Here is a 20,637-nt window from a genome sequence, read left to right on the forward strand (position 1 = left end):
AGGATTTGGGGAGGGTAGGGGATTAACGATTTTAGTAATACTGATGGGAGAGGGTTCCTAAGGCTGCCGCACGGGTTGGGAGGGGCTGGGTTTGACCTATGATGGAGGGGGAGGGGCTGGAATTCCAGAAACTAGGCTTAAGAGGGGTGTGGGAAGCTTGCGGTTGGGAGAGAACATGGGGGAGTTGGGCTGGTACGTGGAATTGAATGGGGTTTGTTGGATTCTATTAGGAGTCTAATAAGAGTTTGTATAGGAATTAAATTAGAGTTTGCATTCATGTAAACTTCTATTCCTTGTAATAATCTACTTTCCACTTAATTATAAATAGAGGGCTTGAGATCATGGATCAATAAGCCATTCTACCAATTTCATATTTCTCAACATGGCATCAGAGCCTAAGTGCGATTAGGAAAACAAAACGAAGACCTACCTCCTTCTGAATTTTTTCAAACCCATCGCAAACCACTTCAATTATCTGATTTTCTTCAAAAACATCGCAGTTCTTCAAACCGGTAGCAATTTCTGATTCTTTCCAAACATCGCTGCTTCCTGCGCTATCGGAGAGAAAAAGGGGGAGAGAAAGCAGAAGTTCTTCAGTTCTGGAATCTGCTGCTTCTACCGTAGCAGAAGTTCTTCAGTTCCGACTGATATCTACTGCTGCTACTGTCATTGCTGCTACAACTGCTGCTTCCTGCGCCATCAAGAGAAAAAACAGGAAAAAAAGCTAAAGAAAAGCCACTGTTTCCTGCGCCTCAAACTGGTATCTATCGTTCTTCAGTTTTTCTGCCACCAAACCAGACGGAAAGGAGAGAGAGGACGAGACCACTTCCGCGCTGCGTTGCTTCGTTTTCTTGCTACTTCAGGAGAAGCCGAACATAATCACCACTTCCGCTGCCTGTTGCTGCTGTTTTTCTGCTACTTCAGGAGAAGCCGAACAGAATCGCTGCAATTCGTAACCATCGCCATCTCCAAGAAACCAGGTACCCTTCGTCTGAAACAAAATCCCTCTGGTTCCTTTACACCCTTTAAACCAAACCAAACCAAACCAAATATTACACCATTTGTCTAAAAGTCTTTATATTTAAACCAAACCATATCATATTTGGACCAAACCAAATTTGGACCAATCTCTTTACATTTAGACCAAACCTGACCATTGTATATTTGGCTGAACCATATTATTTTTTTTTCTTTCTTCTAATCTACTATTCTGCTAAAAAAAAAAGAAGAGAGAGAAAGATTTGTTTGAGTTGTTTGGCTAATGCATTCTGCGACATTTCTGTTACTTCGAAAGAGTGAAGACTGAAGAACTGCAGATAATTTTGTCAACATGACAACTATTGATGCTTCCTTTACTCCCCATACAAACTCCTACCTTGCTACTTCAGGTAAAACATTTACAAGCTTTCAAGCTTCTTCAGTTTCTACTCCTTGGATCATTGATACAGGAGCCACATATCATATGACAGGTTTATCCTCTTCTTTCTTCCAAATTACATCCATCATATGACAGGTTTATCCTCTTCTTTCTGCTACTCAAAAAGGGTACAAATGTTATCATCCTCCCTCCAGGAAAACCATTGTATCCATGGATGTAATTTTTCATGAGTTGTGCCCTTACTATACACCTCTCCAGGGGGAGAGTCCTAGAGGAGAGGTGTTCTTTCCGACTCTAGATCTTCCTATCATAAACCAACACAACTTAAGAGTCCCAGAAGATTTTCCTGACCAGGGGGAGACTTCGGCCAGTATAACTGAGGACTATAATCCACCCCCTTCGTTTTCTGAACCATGTGAAGAACCTAGCCAGGGGGAGACCACTCCTATGAGACACACTGTTGGGGTCTTTCAAAACCAGATTGACCAGAATAAGGAGGTGCAGACTTATCAGAGGAAGAAATACAACCTGCTAAAGCAGGTGGAGAAAGGTGATACGTTACCACTTCGGTCTCCCCGCTCCAGAATCAGATTCTACTGAGGTATCTTCTTCCCATCTTCCTATTGCTGTTAGAAAAGGGGTCAGATCTTGTACTCAACATCCCATAGCTAAATATGTTTCTTATAACTCTTTGTCTGACTCCTACTGTGCTTTTATATCCTTTCTGTCATCTGTATCTGTTCCTAAAAGTTGGCAGGAAGCCTTTGTTGATAAGAAATGGAAGGAAGCTATGGTAGAGGAAATGCAGGCAATGAAGAAAAATTACACTTGGAAGCTGATTACACTTCCTCCAGGAAAAAAACCAGTGGGCTGCAAATGGGTATTTGTGGTTAAACAAAATATGGATGGATCAGTCAACAAGTTGAAAGCTAGACTAGTTGCAATGGGGTTTACCAGGACCTATGGGATTGATTATCAGGAGACCTTTGCCCCTGTTGCAAAACTAAATACTGTCAGAGTTTTGTTGTCTATAGCTGTGAACAAACACTGGAACTTGCACCAACTAGACGTAAAGAATGCCTTCTTACATGGGGAGTTAGCAGAGGAGGTCTATATGGAAATCCCACATGATTTTTCCGATGACAATACTGCAGGGAAAGTCTGTCGGTTGAAGAGGTCAATATATGGGTTAAAATAGTCTCCTAGATGCTGGTTTGGACGCCTTCTGAAGGCAATGACTTCTATTGGGTACAAGCAAAGCAATGCTGATCATACACTATTTGTCAAGAAGTCAGGTACTAACATCACACTTCTCATTGTTTATGTAGACGATATTGTCATCACAGGGAATGATGGTGAAGAAATTCAAAAGTTGAAAGACTTTCTTGGCAGAGAGTTTGAAATTAAAGATCTAGGGAAGTTACAGTATTTCTTAGGGATTGAGGTGGCTCGATCAAATAAAGGTATATTCCTATCCCAAAGAAAGTATGTCCTAGATCTATTATCAGAAGTGGGAATGTTGGGGTGTAAACCATTTGATACCCCTATTGAAGCTGGAGCTAAACTTAAAGAAAAAGAGGGAGAACCAGTGGACAAAGGAAGATACCAAAGGCTGGTAGGGAAGCTTATTTACTTATCCCACACCAGGCCAGACATCGCTTATGCTGTAGGGATAGTGAGCCAACTCATGCGTGATCCATATTTAGCTCATATGAAGGCTGTTACCAGAATACTACAGTATTTGAAGGGAACTCCTGGAAAAGGAATACTTCTATTACCCACCGATAATCTAAAAGTAGAAGCATACACTGATGCAGACTTGGCTGGATCTCCAGACAGGAAGTCAATTTCAGGTTACTGTACCTTTGTTGGAGGTAATCTAGTTACTTGGAGAAGTAAGAAACAGAATGTGGTAGCTTTATCTAGTACCGAAGCTGAATATAGAGCTATGGTTCATGGAGTTTGTGAGCTACTATGGTTGAAAGGCTTGCTGCAAGATATTGGAGTCCAAGTTCCAAACCCTATGATGTTATATTGTGACAACAAGTCTGCTATTAGTATTGCTAATAATCCAGTGCAACATGATCGAACTAAGCACATTGAAATTGACAGGTTTTTTGTCAAAGGAAAGTTGGAACAAGGGCTTATCTGCATGCCTTTTGTAAGATTTGGAGACCAAGTAGCAGATGTTTTCACTAAGGGTTGAAAGAAAGAGATTTCCTTCTTATTGTAGGCAAGTTGGGCATGACTAATATCTATACCTCAACTTGAGGGGGAGTGTTGGATTCTATTAGGAGTCTAATAAGAGTTTGTATAGGAGTTAAATTAGAGTTTGCATTCATGTAAACTTCTATTCCTTGTAATAGTCTACTTACCACTTAATTATAAATAGAGGGCTTGAGATCATGGATCAATAAGCCATTCTACCAATTTCATATTTCTCAACGGTTGCTGAAATTGAAGAAGAATGCTGGAATTTGAAAAATTCTGCAGAAAACTCTCTCATTCAATGGCTGGCACAGGTTCCCTCCGTGGGAAACCGTGATTTCTCTCTGTTGCTCCTTGAAACTCGGCTTTATTTTATTAATCATAATCTGCCATTTATAATCATCTTCTCCTTCTTTTTTGATTCTCTGCCATTTACTGTCTAGAGAGGTTTATTTATAGCCTTTAAGAAGGGACTCACAATAGGACTTCACTCTAGAAAAGATACCAAACTAGGACTTTACCTTGCAATTCAAATCAAACTAAACCTCCTACTTGTCTAAAGACTCTTACACAGGGAACCTTCAATTCTCACTCTAGAAGAGTACAAATGGAATTCTAAGAGTAGATATGGAATTCTTGCAAGCAGTAGGACAAAACTAAGGATGGCTTCTCAACCTAGGAATCCTAACCTAACAAGGACTCTTTAAAAACTCAAGAAATATGAACTCAAATTCAAAACAAAAGTAGATTTAGGGTCCCACAAACATAATGGACCCAATTAAACCCTAATTTGGACTCAACAAAAAAGTGCAAAATTACCGAAATATCCTTATGTTTGGACAAAATTGTCTGGGTTCCTGATAGGGCTGTAGGGTCTTGGTAAACCCCGTAGGCCCTCCTTGGTTGGTCCTGGATCTGGTTTACATCAGGTATCCTCGGACGCCACATGATGAACACAAGATTATGATTGCCATGTAAACTAGGTTAGTAATTGGTATAAGCTTCTAAATCATCCAATTCCTCACCATTTTCTTTTGACCCAAAACATGGTCATCTACAAACTAGCAAGTGGAAGGCTAAGAAGAAGGGGGGGGGGTGCAAGGAGTTGCCTTATCGCACAAATTGGTGCCAGGAGAGTTGACCTGATGACCTTGGGGAAGATGCTCTTCAACTGGCAAGCCACCAAGCAAGCCGCTCTTCACACTTTGAGGCTTTTTTGGTGTTTTGAAAAAAGCTCTCATATCTAATGTGTTTGGTATTGCAAGCCAATATTACTCTATTCTGTTGATAAACTTCTGTTGGAGATCTTCCAAGCAACAACTATTAAAATCCGAAACTTCAGATCAGATCCAAAGTGAAAAGGATGCCTGATTCACTCGTTCCTCCACATGCAAGGTACTGAAATCCACTGCTTGCTTGAATGGAAAATCCTTTTAATTTTATCTAGAAAATGCATTTATTCAGAACATTTGACAAGTGAGTTTTGGTAGCTGATTGAAGAGGAACCCCAAAGAAATCCATACTTTTAATCAGGTCAGAAGGTAAAAGGATGCTCAACCCATACATCCTTCAACATAGGGGGTCCCCCAGCCTAACCATGATTCAGGGTCTCAGTTTCAGCGGACATCTTTCTAGGCCAAAAAACTAAGATGTTGCCAAGTTGGGGAAAAAAAATTCTCCCAGCTTGATGCCCAACTCAGTGGGTTTTAGGTCTCTTTTCGAGGTGATATTTTCCGTTCACCTATTATAGGCCTTCAAAATACAGAGGTGTACTCAGATTTATGAAAAAAGTACAGTAGATATGAGTTCCATTTAAGGCCCAAGTTTGAAACTATGCCAAAGTTGTACCCTGAAATGGCTTATTGTGCATATCCTACACTCAATATTATGAATTTGTTGGTGTTCAAAACTTCAAATGCCTGAAAAGCCTTCATTCCTTGCACTAGATGGAGTAGGACTGGTATTGATTGAATAGATGGGAAAAATCCAGTGGAAGTAGAAGGTTTCAAGAACCGAAAGTAAAAGAGGCGTAAGTCATAAATTGCATTCTAGTTTTGTGGAGTTCCTGTTTACTGATGACTCAAGCAAAGTATATGAATCATATAGGGGTTGGGTTGTTCAAATCCTAGATCAAACCAAAATGCCTGTTCATGATCTCGACTTGACCAGGATCTCAGACTGTTACTACTTCTGAGTCTTATCCCTTCCAAAAATAGAGATATCTCACTAGAGATCTCGAACCATGAGCTTGACAGCTGACACATGATTGAAAAGAACTTTATTTTAATTTTGTGAAAATAGAAATACAACATTGGGAAGATCTGATAACTAGTGTAACTTAGGTATGAGGTTGTTGATACGAATGAGTGTTGAAACCTTGAGCATTGGATGCACCCTTAAGGAGTGGTATAGTGCCAAATTAATTAGAAGCACAATGGTAATGTTGATAAGACCACGGGAGACATGAGAAAAAGATCCAGATGGCATTTGCTAAATATAAATCCAAATAGACTTCTAGTATTAAAATATTAAATTCATAAAAAGTATCGTAGATTAATGTGCTTTGGTTTAAACATATTAGTCTATCAAGTAGACCTTCGTCTTCTTCCTTTTTTTTTTTTTTTTTGGGTGGGGGGGGGGGACATGTAATAGAAAACTGTATTTAAAATGTTTTGCAGCTTTTGGTTTAATAAAAAAAAATTAATATGGATTGTGTGACTGTTTCTGAATACTGGACTAGCTGCATTTTCTTCTTACAAAGGCCCTTGGCTCTCCAACGCTTAAATTGTTGTAGATTTTCATATGGCATTCATTATTCTAGTTGATCTTGTGGCACCTTTTGTATACGGGGAAACCTCTGTTTGTACTAGTCACTAAAGTTGGGTAATAATTTGCATAGGTGACTCAGCCACCACAGAATTTTATTGCTTGTCTCTTTGTGCTTATCATGGATAATTTAACCACATTCAAGATGAGATTCCTAGAGTAAGTTTTTGCTGACGAGATATTTTTTGCTGATTATACAAGAGCATGGATTAAGGTTAACACAAGTTGGAATTTAGAAGATCAACCTTGGAAATTGGAATTAAATGGTTTTAAGATAAGTAGAATGAAGAGTCTTGAAGACAGTGTGTCTGCTCTTTACCTTTGATACACTTGGACAGAAATGAGGTGGTGGAAGTTGATAATAGGAAGATTTTGTAGAGTGATTATTTTAGGTATCTAGGTCATTGTTGAAAAACTCAGCAAGATCTTCGTTAGATCTCAGAAAACTCGAGAATATCTACGATCTCTTGATGAGAGGACATAAGATACCCCAAAAGGGAAAAAAAAAAATGAATAACTAGGCATTTTGAGTATTTTGAGAATATCAGCAAAATCTTGTGAGTTATCAAATGTGTGGTGAATATAGACTTCCTTGGTAAGAAATTACATACTCATAGTATTGTTTGTTAGTTTTAGGAGTTAGACGAGAAAGACTATGCATAAAGTGTACATGACTTATGTACTGTTCACTATACTTTGGTTGAGTGCCTATGATATGTATCAAGAATTTTTCATTGGATCTTGGGGTTTGTAGTTAAAAATTTCAAGTTTTTAACTCTTTCTTAAGTAATAGTGTGTCTTTATATATAAATTGTGTAGCTATATCTCAAAGCACTTAACATGGTGTAGTGTAGACAATTTCAGGCATTCATGTTTACTACTAAGGATGCAAAACCAAAACACAAAATTAGGTGCTTTTCTTTTCTTAACAATTTGAACACTATGATAGTCTTACAACACATAAAAGTTAGCTGCCTGGGACCATTGGAGCTGAATGAGTCTTCCGAGAAACCAGTTGCACGAGGCCATTGGAGTTGGAAATGTTGAGATTCTTGAGTCACTGGGCTGCATGAGTCTTGATTGAGTCCTCTATGTAACGCTAGAATTTGTTCTGGTTTGGTTATAAACTTGTAATCGCTCCTACAATCTCTCTCAAGTTGTTTCTACCTGTTATTTTTCCATTACTAGCTTTCTTATTTAGGGCCGCATTGGCCATGAGTTTGGTTACCATTTACCAACTATTCTTAATAAAATCTGGAGGTTGAGTCCCCATGAAATGACTCTTATCCTTAGATTTCTCCATTACTCTCTCTCTCTCTCTCTCTCTCTCTCTCTCAAGTCTCCAACTCTCACTTCACGTAACACCATAGCTGGATTCTAAACCCCCCCCCCCAAAAGAAAATAATAATAATAAAATAAAGAAACACTATAGGCCTTGATTTGGGATCTAGTTCTCCGTTTTGAGGCTGGTATTGGACAGCCAGAAACCTTGATGCTAGGGTTTTTGGTGTAACACTTGACATGTGATGGGCTGGTCAAAGCTAGTGGAAACCATTGAAGCTGTTCAAAACTACCCTAAGTTGTCGAGACTTGTTGAAGCTTGAAACTATCCGAAAACTGTTGAAATTGGGTTCAGTGAAATTGGTTAAAATTGGTCATAAGTTGGCATCAGTGGTCGAAAGTCGAAACTATCAAAATATTTGAAATATTGGTTGAGGCTACTGGAATTCTATTGAAACTTGTCAAAACTTGGGATTTTAATACTAACCTATTGTCTTGCTTTCTTGGTAGTATTAAGTTGTTGTAGGTGGAATGTCCATGTTCAGTACAGTCCTTTAGATGCCCTAATATAGGGGCTTATTTGATTTAGAGTAAAGGAACTAAAAGAGTCAAAAGGCAGATCAATAATTAGAAGTGGTGAGAAGGGACATGCATACTTTAGGCATTATATCAAATATGACCTCAAATAAAGCTGACTGGAGGGCAAAGATCCATGCTCCTGTTCCTGTTTGGTTCAGTAAAGGCTAAGTTGTCATAGGAGATGTAGGAAATGGTCTGGATTTTCTATGATTGAAACTTTTAGAGTCAAATCAAGTCACATGCCTTTCCATCTGTTTGTCCGAGTCCTAATTGTTGGGGAATCGTTGGTATTCACCTTCAGATTTGTCTGTACTTATTTGCCCTATGAGCTTCCTTTGTTTCCTGGAAAATTGTTATGCTTGGAAATTTTACTTCATATATTTCTTTCATTTGATATATTGTTTTGGTTGGACATTACCATGAAGCATATTTGAGCATGATCAAGTGTAGGAAAGAATCCAGCCATATGATAGTTCTGCAATCATTCATTGGTACCACCAGGAATACCAATGATTCAGATAAAATTACTAGTCCAGGAACCAAAATCATGAATTTTTAGATAGATATTGTATCCTAACTATTTGTATTGCATTTTAGGTCAAAAAATAAAGAGTCCCCCTTTCCTAATCTGTATACTACTTTATACTACTTCTGGCAAACCTTAAGAATACTTATGAAATGCAGCCTTAGAAAACTCTGTTTGCACTGAAACCTGAAATTTAGGCAGGTAAACCTCATGTCTGCCTGTACATAAAGATCCAATGGCATCTGAGTTACCATGTGGAAAAACTAGGTTGCATTCATGTATTCTATTGAGTTGCAGCAGGACCCAATCCATAAGCTTATCAAAACCTCTTCTATATGTTCATTATGTGTTGGTATTTTTTTTCCCCCCTTAGTTTTTGATTTTTGGTTTTGGGAAGAGAAAGGGGGAGTTTGCCTGATCTGCATTACCTGGTCATATTTATGATTATATATCTTCATCCTATGTGGGAATTTGCTTTGAATGTTCCTTCCATTTTGACTGCATATATTTTGTAACTCCCTTTCTGCAGGTAGCTTTGCTGAAATTTACAGGATATAAGATATTAAATAATATGTCAGATACTGGGAAGGCATTCCTTATCATTCTTGTTACAGACATTTTCCTGGGGTAATGTTTCTGTTCTTTTTTGTACGAAGTGCTAAGTTGCAAATTCTTACAGTTGAAGGATGCTAATATGCAAGAAAATTGGAAAATGATGTCAGCACCATCCAATAATCATATGCATTAATCAGCTAAATCTCTTGTTCAGCAGTTTTGTGTTCTTTCGGAATTGTATTGTCTTTGTTTACTTATCTCATTTATCATGAACTTTTCCAAGAAGATCAAAGTGTTTACTGTGTGTCAAAGACAAGCCTTTGCCAGCTCTTTATACAGTGTTGGACTGTGGCTTCCATGGCTTAGGTTAAGCATTTCACCTCTGTTACTTCTGTATGGGAATGATTCTATTATAAGTGTGGTGAAATAGGAACTGGATAAGGTAATGAGAAGATAAGAGAATGCAGGAGGAGAGAAGATGACAATGGGAGAGACTGCTAAGAAAACACAACTTCTTTACCATCTATTCCACTCAGACTTTCCTTTTGTAAAATTTGGAAGCAAAGCAAAACTGTCCTAAGCTAGTGATGTAGAACTGGGACCAATCAGAAGCAGCTACGACCAATTTGAACCAGCATTAGTGGCCAGCTCGAACTTGCCAGCTGTTCCAACTAGACGGTCTCTGTGCTTCACAATTTTAACCAGTCAACTTGGACTGCTGCAATAGGACAAAACATGAAGAAAGGGGGCCAAAATAGTGCTTACAACAACAGTGTCACAGCCCATTGTTTGGCATAGGGTTCATAGAGGATTTGTGGGGCCCAATATCAGATTATATGAGGATTTCATTATTGGGGTATTTAGGAGTTGTGTGGTTACTGTTAACAAGTTTGGATCATAACCATGGGTGTACACGGGTTGTGACTCAAAATCTTTGACCACTTGTCTTTCACATGTGCTTTCTATTCTTTTTATTTTTATTTATTTTCTTTTTCTTGTGGCTTGAGTATCGAGCAATATTTAGGTAGATTAGATTATATTTTGTTATGGAGCACCTCTATATTTGAAAGATTGGATATAACTAGATCTAGGATATTTCCCAGATCTGGATTCTCAGTAGAAAAGATGAAGCTGCAAGCTGAGGGGAAGAGATGCGTGGAGTGCAGCTCCTCTCCTCTGCATCTACTCTCATTCATCCCTGTTTTCTGTTCTCCAATGGTTCTGATGTCCTGAATCTGAGATGGTAGCAGTGCCAGTTTGAACCTGAACCATAAGTTGCAGTTTGTCCAAGAGTGAGGCAGAAGTTACTGTAGACGGACCAGCCCCATTTAAGTAATAGAATCCTGACTATTCAAGCCTTCCATCAATCGTCCTCCTGGTCTGCAAATCCTAGAAAACACAGAAGGAAGTAAACTAAGTAATGGAGCAACTATTACTCTTCTTAATTTGACTCACTGATAACAAACTTAAAAGAAGTTTAGGAATACAAAGGACAAGAGGCAAATCTATGGAGTTAGTAGGAGAGACCACACTATGGCTGGTAGCCTTGTTAAGGAACCATCAGCAAGAATAACTGGAGATGAGTTATTACAACTAGATAAGGTGGAAAACATATTAGATTTACCAATCATATGGGAGGAAGCACCTGAGTCAATAATCCAAGGAATGGATGTGGTTGTAGTGAAGGCATAGTTACCTGTTTGGGCTAGGGTAGCAGAGGAGATGTTTTAAGAGACTTGCATAATTGTCACGAGAGACATGAGCCCCAGTGAACATACTTCCAGGTGGAAGAGTGGTGGTGCTGGCTGAAGTTGAATCACTCGTAGAGTCAGTTTAGCTAGTATTGGCCAATTCATGACCCTAATCTGGTTTCCATGTTTCACCCAACAAATGTTTATATTGTGATTTAGTTTGCCACAAAATGCGCACTTACAGGAAGACTTATCAAATGTTTGCCCACCAGAAACGATTTTGCCCTGAGAAAACCTTATTAAGGGAAAGCCCTTTTCCCTAGTAAACCAACTGGCTTTTGACAGCTGGATAGTCAGGATGAAGACCGGCCAAGAATTTGGCAAAGCTCTTTGTTGTTTTAATTAAGGTAGTGAGGGTCTGGCATATCTGAAGTTCTTCAACGTACTGTTTATAGGTTCTGAAAATAATCACTCTTTAAGTCTTATCCCCTTGGGAAAACTGAAAGATTGTTTCAAACAATTTGTAAGTCCAAGAAATATTATTAGTTTGATTGCTTTCACGGAGGTCTTCCCAAACCCCCTTAGCTAAGGTGTGGAATATTACATTAGCTGCAATGGAGGGTTCAATACAGTTCCATAGCCAAACATTGCCTAGGGAGTTTTCATGCCTCCATTCATCATGTGGAGAAACAGAGGCAGGATTGTTTGAGATCAGATTAGGAGGATCATCTTTAATGTATTTCAGTTTCCCCTTGGCATGAGCTTAGGCCTCAATAGCTTGAGCCCATAGAAATTAGTTAAAAGTACCTTTTAATTTAATAGTGGTAATTGGAACGTTCAGTAGTGTCACATGATATCTGCAAATATACAGAATTGTGACAAATTGATAAGTAGAGTATCATTTCCCACGAGTAATTGAAACCAAAATTGCTTACTAACCTTGATGTATCCCAGGATTTGGGCCAGACTTCAGGATCCTCTTGACTATAATTCAGCAGTAGTTTAGGGTTGCAGACTGGTTTTAAGGTTTTTGATGGATTTTGGATAGGGCAGCAGCTAATTAGGGTGTTCTAGCCTGCGGCAAGGGGGAAATAGGCTTAGAACCCTGTGTCTGGTTTTCCAGGGCTAGGGGGAGGGGTTAGGGTTTCTGTAGGGTCTATTTAGGATCTGCTAAGTTTGATTTCAAAGTACTTCGCTTGCTGTTATGGAGTTTTAAAGTGACAGCATATTTTCTAGGGTTTAGGGCTTTGCGTTTGAGGGAGAGTTCAGAAAGTAGGGTTAGGGTTCCACTTGGAGTCGAGGGTAGAGGGGAAAGGTGTGATGGGGTTTCTAGGGGGATTTGGGTTTTGGTTGGGTGGTTGAAGGGTTGTTGATATTTTAGTTTTTTTGGGTTTCTCTAGGTGCTGAATGGCGTAGGCACAAAGCTGGGAGCTAGGAGAGGGGAATTGAGATGGAAGTAGAGCTGGGTATTGAACTTATTTGAAGGATAATGGATGAAGATCAAAGCTTGAGCAAGAAAACACTTCCACTAGGTGCAGCAGGGTTTCAAAGCCCTGAAGCACTTATGTGCACTTCCTGGCTGAAATTCTCACCATTTTAATTCATCAAAACTGAATTGAATTACACCCATAGAGCTTAATTTATAATCTAATACTGAGCCTCCCACTTGGATCTTAATAAGAAACTCAAATTGACTACTAACTAGGACTTCCATTGAATTATCAACTTAGGAATCCTCAACTAATTAACTAAAAGGACTTCTACATAAACTAGGACTCTTAAGTAATTTTCTCTACTAGGACTCCAAATAACAAAACAGAAGTAGGTAAGGACTCCCCAAAGTTGGTTGGAATTATCCCAACTTAATAGGGCTCGAACTAGGGGGTGAGTAGTGATCAAAATACCCCTATAAGGGTTCGGCCCCCTCTGGTAGTACCGAATGACTTCCTCTTCCCCAAATCTTCAACATGAGATCAATCGAGTGTGCTGCACATGGTGTCCAAAAGAGGTGGATCATGTTGTTCTTCTTCTTCATCAACATTTTGCTAGCTTTCTTGAAGTTAGCACCGTTATCCGTGACAATTTAGATAATGTTGCTTAGCCCTACCTCGAGGACCACCTACCTAAGAAGCTTGTAATGGTAGTCAACATATTTGATTTTCTCTAAGGCATCCACTGACTTAAGGATTGCTATCTTTCCATTGCAGTTCACCATGAAACTAATGATGGACTATCCATTAGGAGTAGTCCATCCATCAATCATCACATTAACACCATATGTTGCCCAATGTTTCTTCAATAAACCAATGTATTCTTCCACCTTCTTCTTCACTTTTGATAAATATTTATTCATCACTTTCCAAGCTATTGGGCCTTTAACCCTTACACCTGCCCTAGCAACTACATTGATCATCCCGTGGTAATATGGTGTATGCTACATTGGTTGCAATGTCATTGTAGAACATGAATTTGCTAATCGACAACCTAGCTTCCTCCTCCCTACTACCTTCGTTACCTCAAACAAACATATATGAGATGCTTCTTTGATAGGTGTCTTAATGCCTGAAGAGGGTGGGGTCATGTGGCATCCAAATGTGTAGTCTTCCTCCTCTGAGTCCTCTCACTTCCCCCACTTCCTTGAAAACTATGTCTAGGTGGCATGGATGACCTTGACCCTGAACTTCCTACTCCTCTTTATTGTTCATATTGCCTCACATTCTCAAAATGTAAGGATTGTCTGTTAGCCTCCATTGTAGCCTTCATCTGTCTCCATTCGGACTTTGATTTAGTACCCATAATCCTCTAATCTCATCATCGTCTTCTGACTGCTAATCAACATCAACAAAAGGTGTTTGTGGCACTGCATCCTCAATTTTCCTTTGCTTTTGTGCCCTCTATTCCTTTCCTTGTCTCCCTCCCTTTAAACTTGTTGCAATTACTTGTTGTACTTCATAAGGAACCTTGGCACACTTTGCAACATCTTTATAGCCACCAGCCAATTGTTGCTTCAATTTAGTTGAACCATCAGAATTCAAGGTCTTAAGGCAATACTTCCATCAGCATTTTTTCTTGTCAGGAGTTAACGGATCCCCTTGTTGCCAAGCAATGTCCTTAGCCCCACTGCCAATGCCGTCCCACTAGTAGCCATTTAAGCTACAACATTCAAATGCATGCATGAATTTTCCCATATAATCATTAGAATAACTTTTATATAATTAAAAACTTGTAAAAACAATTTATAGAACAACTAAACACACACTTTGTTTTAAGGTAACAGACATACAATGCTCAAACAGACGTGTTTGTGTTTTTAAAATAAACTACATAACATAAGCATCATTTTTAAAAAAATAATAAATAAAAGTATAATTTTTAATAAAATATTATTTTTCATAATTATTTAAATCTGAAATTTAAAAAAAAAAAAAAAAAAAATGCAGCAAGCATGAAAATCAAAATATGACTACATGGGGTTGTAGCCCTCTAAATGTAGTCCAACATAAGTTAGAATCACACTCATATCATAAGTATTTTTCTATATATCTTTTTTAATTTTAATCTATTAGAGATTATATTTTTATTCAAAAATTAACTAATAGATCAACATATATTTACATCACATGCATACACCTATTGTACAACATAGCATTTGAAAATTTCAAATTTTGGGCAAGAATCTTACTTTTGTTCAAGATGAAGCTGAAATGAGCTTTAATGTTGCTAATTGAACCTTTACATGTGCTAAACGTGCTTAGAAGTTGAAATCCAGCTGTATCCCAAAAAAAAAAATTCAGTTTCCAGGGAGATGGGTGAGATGGCAGCAAGAGAGAGGCGAGAGAGGAACGAGATTGAGGCTTAAATGACCCCCTAAACCAGCTGGATGGACCAAAATAGGAGAGATCTTGCCATCTTGTGAGATCTAGGGGGCAAGATCTCGTGAGATGGCGAGATATGAAATCCCTACAGTCTCGCCTCCCATCACGTCTCGCTACACTGAAAACTGGGATATCTTGCAAGATCCCATCCATGATTGGGTGAACCACTTCTGATTCAGAATTGAACCAAAAAATGGTTTTACCGAGACCTCATGCCTACTCCTTCACTGATACTTCCCTCCTTCACCTACTTCTCCTTCACTGATACTTCTGAGTACCCATTTTCTTCATCAACATGCCTCGACTTGAAATCACGCATCCTTAACGAATGCTTAGGAACAGCTAGCATCCATAAGTCTCTGTTATAAGCCTTTTGCAGTTGTTGGTGTGTACCCACTTGCAATCAGATCTCAAATGGCCCTTCCACTTGACAAGAAAGGAGTGGAACCACTTTCCTTGTTAGTGGAAGTGCATTTGTTATCCAAGACATCTGCATTCTCATCATCAATGGGCAGCAACAAGTAGTGCAACTGCAAGGTTTGCTTTATAATTCTGCTGGATTTATGACTGAAGTAAATCATGACAAATGTGTGCTATGCACAACCTTGAAAGATTTGTGATTCTACAGCTGCCTGTTCTTGACAAGGCTGCAGCACTGAAGGGAGTGGCAATGGCACTGAAAAACAGATACATTTGTTCTTCCTCTCTTTTTTAATGGTAGCAATGGTGTTGTGGTGGCTACTGTAAGTCTGTAACTCCTCTTTGTCAGCAGCAATTTCTGTGGGTGTCACCGCTAGTGTTTTTCTCAATCCTGTTCTTCTTCCTCCTGCTGTCTTCATCTTCATCTACTGATTACACTGCTGATATGGAGGTGGTGGTGGCAGAGGCTGTGTTCTGATTGTGTTTCCTTCTTATCAATGATAGGAGAAATTGAGTCACAGAGGTGGCATTTGGCACTGATACCAAAGAGCCCTGGATAATAGCACAACTTGCCTCTGCATAGATTCTTCCACCTAGACACCTAATTGGTGCTATTAGATGTCTAGGTTGTCTAGGTCATCTAGGTGATGCTTTGACGTTGATGTCCAATACCACATAATGCCATTCAATGTTCTAAGAATCTGGAAGCAAGAACTCTAGGATTGTTATAGAAAGTCAACAGACCCAGTATATATGATCAGTTAGAGAGAGAAATTTATTGTCTCAATATCCAACAGCCACATCTAGTCGAGTGTAGGTTTTAATCAGGCCTATGAATTGACCCAAGAATCATGATATCTTGTATGAAATCACAGTGATATCCAGGCTCCTTGCATATGAAGAAAAGTTGAAGAACTATAGAATCTCATAAGATTCAGGTGAGGAAAATTGAACCGTTTGTTAAAATGACATAATGGATCACTGATAATCATATTTAAAGGGATAAATTCAGTTTTTGCAAAGATATGATCAGATCTAGAGATAGGCATAGAGAGAGAGAGAGAGAAGGAATCCGGAAAAACTAGAAGAGTTAGAAGAACAGGAACAAAGAACTTAAGGGATAGCACCTAATTTTCTGTAGACTGAGAACTAGAATAAGAAAAAAAGAAAAGCAACCAGATTTATGTGGCTGAGTTTAACAGCTCAAAAATTCCAAAGAAAGAAATGACTGTTGATCCCTCTCTCTTGCACTTACTTGACCAAATAGACTCAAAAACAAAAACAAAGCTCCATCTAACTAATTAGTATTTTAACTGTTGTCAATTTTTAACTTTAATTGGAGTTTTATGCACCAGCTTTAGTTACTTTATTTGCTTGTGACTTTGGTACATTATAGGTGAAACCCAGGAATATAAAGGGCCCAACCTATAAAATAATTACCCAGAGCATGTTTTTCAACCCATTTGACTGCCATCAGTACCCTGTTAGCATTGTACACTTGCTTTTCCCATCCACGTGTAGCCATAGCCTTACATACTGCAAGAAGGCCAACTTATTTCCTGCACCACCCTCTCTTCCAATTTATGGGTTAAGAGCATTCTTATCAAATTATTTAACCATGTGGTGAGCCAACTTGACTGTCCAACCGTGAACATTATTAACCAGAAAACATTGATCATTTTCGGCCTTTTTTTTCTTTTGGGTGAAGGATCTCAATGCCAATCCATGATCAGCCACTTTTTTGATTGTCCTTAAAACACTGGGTGCACTGTGGGCTGGGGTTAGGACTGTTGGGTTCTGGTTCTTGATGATCACAAAAGAATTTAAAACCTGGACATGTTGCCAACACTGGAATTTCCACATTCATATAGCTGACTTGCTATCAGGTAGTGTGGTTTGGAGTACCTCTTCCATAATGTTCTATTGGATGATGTCTCATATGAATTTCTTTCGCATAATTAAATAATAAAATGAAAAAAAAAAAAAAAAAAACAAAAACAAAAACAAAAGAAACCATAGGAGATTGCGAGTGGTTCATTATATCTACTTAATGTTTTAGTTGACCTGAAAATAGTAACTGGAACGCCTTGTGCATGTGCAGGTATCATTCTGAATCTGGTTGGCAGACACTGTTAGAAGTAATTGTTGAGCACTATGGGCTTGAGATTGATCCATCTGGGATAACTATTTTTGTGTCTGTCGTTCCAGTTGTTATTGATGCATGCGTGAAGCTTTGGGTATGTTCTATCCTTGAACCTTTTAGAAATTTAATAGTTACTCCCTTAATTCTATTGCCTGCATTAAAAACTAAATCATACTGGCATCATCATTACTCAATACTGTACAGCTATGAAAGAAGTGGTAAAGGCACAAGGAAAGACGCCTGTATAAGAAGAAATTTTTTGTGTCCGAAAAAAATTAGAAAACACAAGTTGTGCATCTATAGTTTTGACTTTCCAAGAACTGAAAACTATCACATAATGATCTGAATAATTTCAGAAATGAAATACAAAAACAAAATAAAGACTTTGTAAACAACAACTGGAACCACTGGAACTGTGTTTGGGTGGTCCATCGTGTCCTTCCCTGTTCATAGAACTGATTTCCATGTGTTTCCGTGTGACTTTCATGACCATTAGTATAACAACTCCCACCTAAGAGACCCTATTGTGCTGCTCATGCTTTTTTGTCTATGCTTTCTGCTTGCAATGGGATGAGCAGAGAAATGTTGGAGAACCATCCATCCATGCAATCTGAAAATTCAGATTATGGATCTCAGATACAAGCAGGCCCAGTGACCACTTCTATGATCAGATCTGAGATAAAGGAAGCAATTGTGTTGTTAACAGTTCAAGTCAACTGAAGGAGAAGGAAAACAAATGAAATTGGTCTGCTTGGGAAGAAAAAGAGAGTATAAATCAGGCATGGGACATCTATCTCGGTGCACTGCTCAACATCCCCTAATCTCTTATCATTGATTTCATTCTTTATTCAAGTCATCTTCAAGTGATTGGGAGTTTATTGTATTACAAAACTGACTTGGAAATGACTCTTAATCACACAAACGCATTTAATGGAGTACAGAGTCTCCAAACAGAAGTTTAAGCTTAATTGAACTCTATGCTACTATTATAATTGAATCCATTATAAATGATGCAATCTTGAATTGACATTACCCACGCTTGGAACATAAAGCAAGTTGATATGGAAAGCCTTGGATGAAATATGTCATTACCGTGTATTTAAAGTATTAATATATTTACTATCTACCCATTTAGGTAACTAATATATTTACTATCTTCCTATTCAAATAACTAGCATGTTTTCCATCCACCTATTTATATAAATAATTAGTATATTAGCAATCTATCTAATTAGGGCATTAGTATATTCTCTTTACCCTAAATTAGAAGGTTACATAAATTTGTTACTTAAAATGTAATGTTTCTTTTCTCATACATTCATAGCCTTTGTGGCCTCTTATGAATGTAATGTAATAGAAGAATTATTTTGCTCATTATTGAGTTGATTAGGACCTTGAAGAGTCTTATTTTTTTCTGTAGCCTTGAAAAGCTACTCGTCATTTTGAAGAATGACGCCCCTATCATTATCTTTTATTTCCTTTTTTTGTTTATCTTTCATGTTAATCCTAGTGATCCGAGGATTGCATCATTTGGTATCTAGAGTTGGTGCCGTTGTCGTTTGTTTTCTGTTGATCACACATAACAGAGCTGTGACGTTTTCGTTCGTCAGTTGCTGACTACACATACGGGAAAAAAAAAGTTCACCCCCTCTGTAACCAAAGCTATCCATTTCGCAGCCAAATTTGCCCACACTCATGTCTTCCGTCATCAATTGATGTTTAACGTGTTGGTCTGAGACTAACTAAAGTGTCTGCTCCTTCTCCTGGTAGCCCCATTACATAGATCCTAGAAGAATTCTACTATTGGTGTTCTCAAACAACCCGCAGAGCTGCCTTGAAGATTTGCTGCTAGCATCCTTGAAGAGTCATCCCCACGTCTGTCTCTAACTTCTATTATCCAGCTTTAGTTGATGGCTCGAATTCAGAGATGAATTATTTTCAACCTGGGGAGAATGATGCAATCTTGCATTGACATTACCTTAGCTTGGAAAGAAAAGCAAGTTGACATGGAAAGCCCTAGATGAAATATGCCATAACCGTGTATTTAAATTATTAGTATATTTATTATCCACCCATTAGGTAACTAGTATATTTACTATCTCCCTATTCAATGATCTAGCATATTTGCCATTCACATATTTAAGTCAGTCTCCTATTATCACTTGAAGAAGTGCGTAGTGTCCTTTATGCACTTATATGTTTGTATAAACAGCAGTAGCCAGAACATCTATCTCGAAATACACTGCCCTTCAGATCTATAAGAAGGCTAGCATTTGGTATACTGGATGATCATTGTTGTTTCTATTGACACTTATGCTTAATTTCCTTAATGAAACTCTTCTTCACTGTACTGATCATCTGCTCCCTTTGGCACAATTGGTACAGTTATTCAAATTCCTTCCAAGATTATCGCCAAAGGTTTCAAGTATCTTCCAAGAAATGAAACGTCATTAGTGAGGTCTAATGTTTGGATTTTGTCTCACCAAACGACGCTTTACCAAAGCAATTCATGTATTAAGTTATTTCCCCAATCTATGGTGATCTTTTTGTTCTATTAAACTCTCTTTAGTTGTAATTATATTTGGAGGACATCAACTTCATTCAGCATATGTTCCTTGTAAGTCAAAGCACTTTTGGCTTACAGAGAGGAAAATTTCAATAAAATTAAGGGCATACCCATGTACACGCAGCTTCCATTACTAGAGTCTGGCTAAGGTTTGCAGCCGTATCCCAGCTTTCGCAGAGTGGTCGTTTCCAGACTCAAATTCATGACTTCACAATGGAGTAACCTTATCATTTTATTATTTTATTGACTTTATTCTCTAAATCATATGGTATTCATGTGTTACATATTTCTTAAATGTATATCATTTGACCGAAGCTGCCTTCAAATGATCTCTTGATTTAATTATATGTCTTGCATGTTTATAACCCAAAAGATGTATTATCATAACTGAGATTGATTCAGGGATGAGACCCAGTTCTGATGATTTGCTTTCAAATGCATTTTATTTTCTCAGAGCCAAATCTAGCTGTGATATTTTGCAGGAGTCAAAATTCAAAAGAATCCCTTAACTGGGTTCCCCGATTTTTTTTTTTCACCCTTCGCTAAAAGAGTTCCAGGGTTGAATAGCTAAGCTTTAATTTAGATGCTA

At 38.2% G+C, this 20,637-nt stretch overlaps 1 protein-coding gene across 2 annotated transcripts in view; it reads left to right on the forward strand.

Moving 5' to 3' along the window:
- Positions 1-20,374, forward strand: part of LOC149018692 (CemA-like proton extrusion protein-like protein) — an 80,980-nt gene extending 60,606 nt beyond the window's left edge. For both annotated transcript variants that reach the window (XM_089152848.1, XM_089152847.1), the window contains 3 exons: positions 9,328-9,425; positions 17,441-17,576; positions 19,868-20,374. In XM_089152848.1, the coding sequence (XP_089008974.1) occupies positions 9,328-9,425; positions 17,441-17,576; positions 19,868-19,936 (303 nt within the window). In that variant the 3' untranslated portion in view covers positions 19,937-20,374. The remainder of the gene's footprint in view (positions 1-9,327; positions 9,426-17,440; positions 17,577-19,867) is intronic.
- The last annotated feature ends 263 nt before the right edge of the window (positions 20,375-20,637 follow it).

The sequence above is a fragment of the Hakea prostrata genome, chromosome 4 (genome assembly GCF_041222555.1).
Source record: "Hakea prostrata isolate BN-2017 chromosome 4, UWA_Hpros_2, whole genome shotgun sequence".
Taxonomy (NCBI): Eukaryota; Viridiplantae; Streptophyta; class Magnoliopsida; order Proteales; family Proteaceae; genus Hakea; species Hakea prostrata.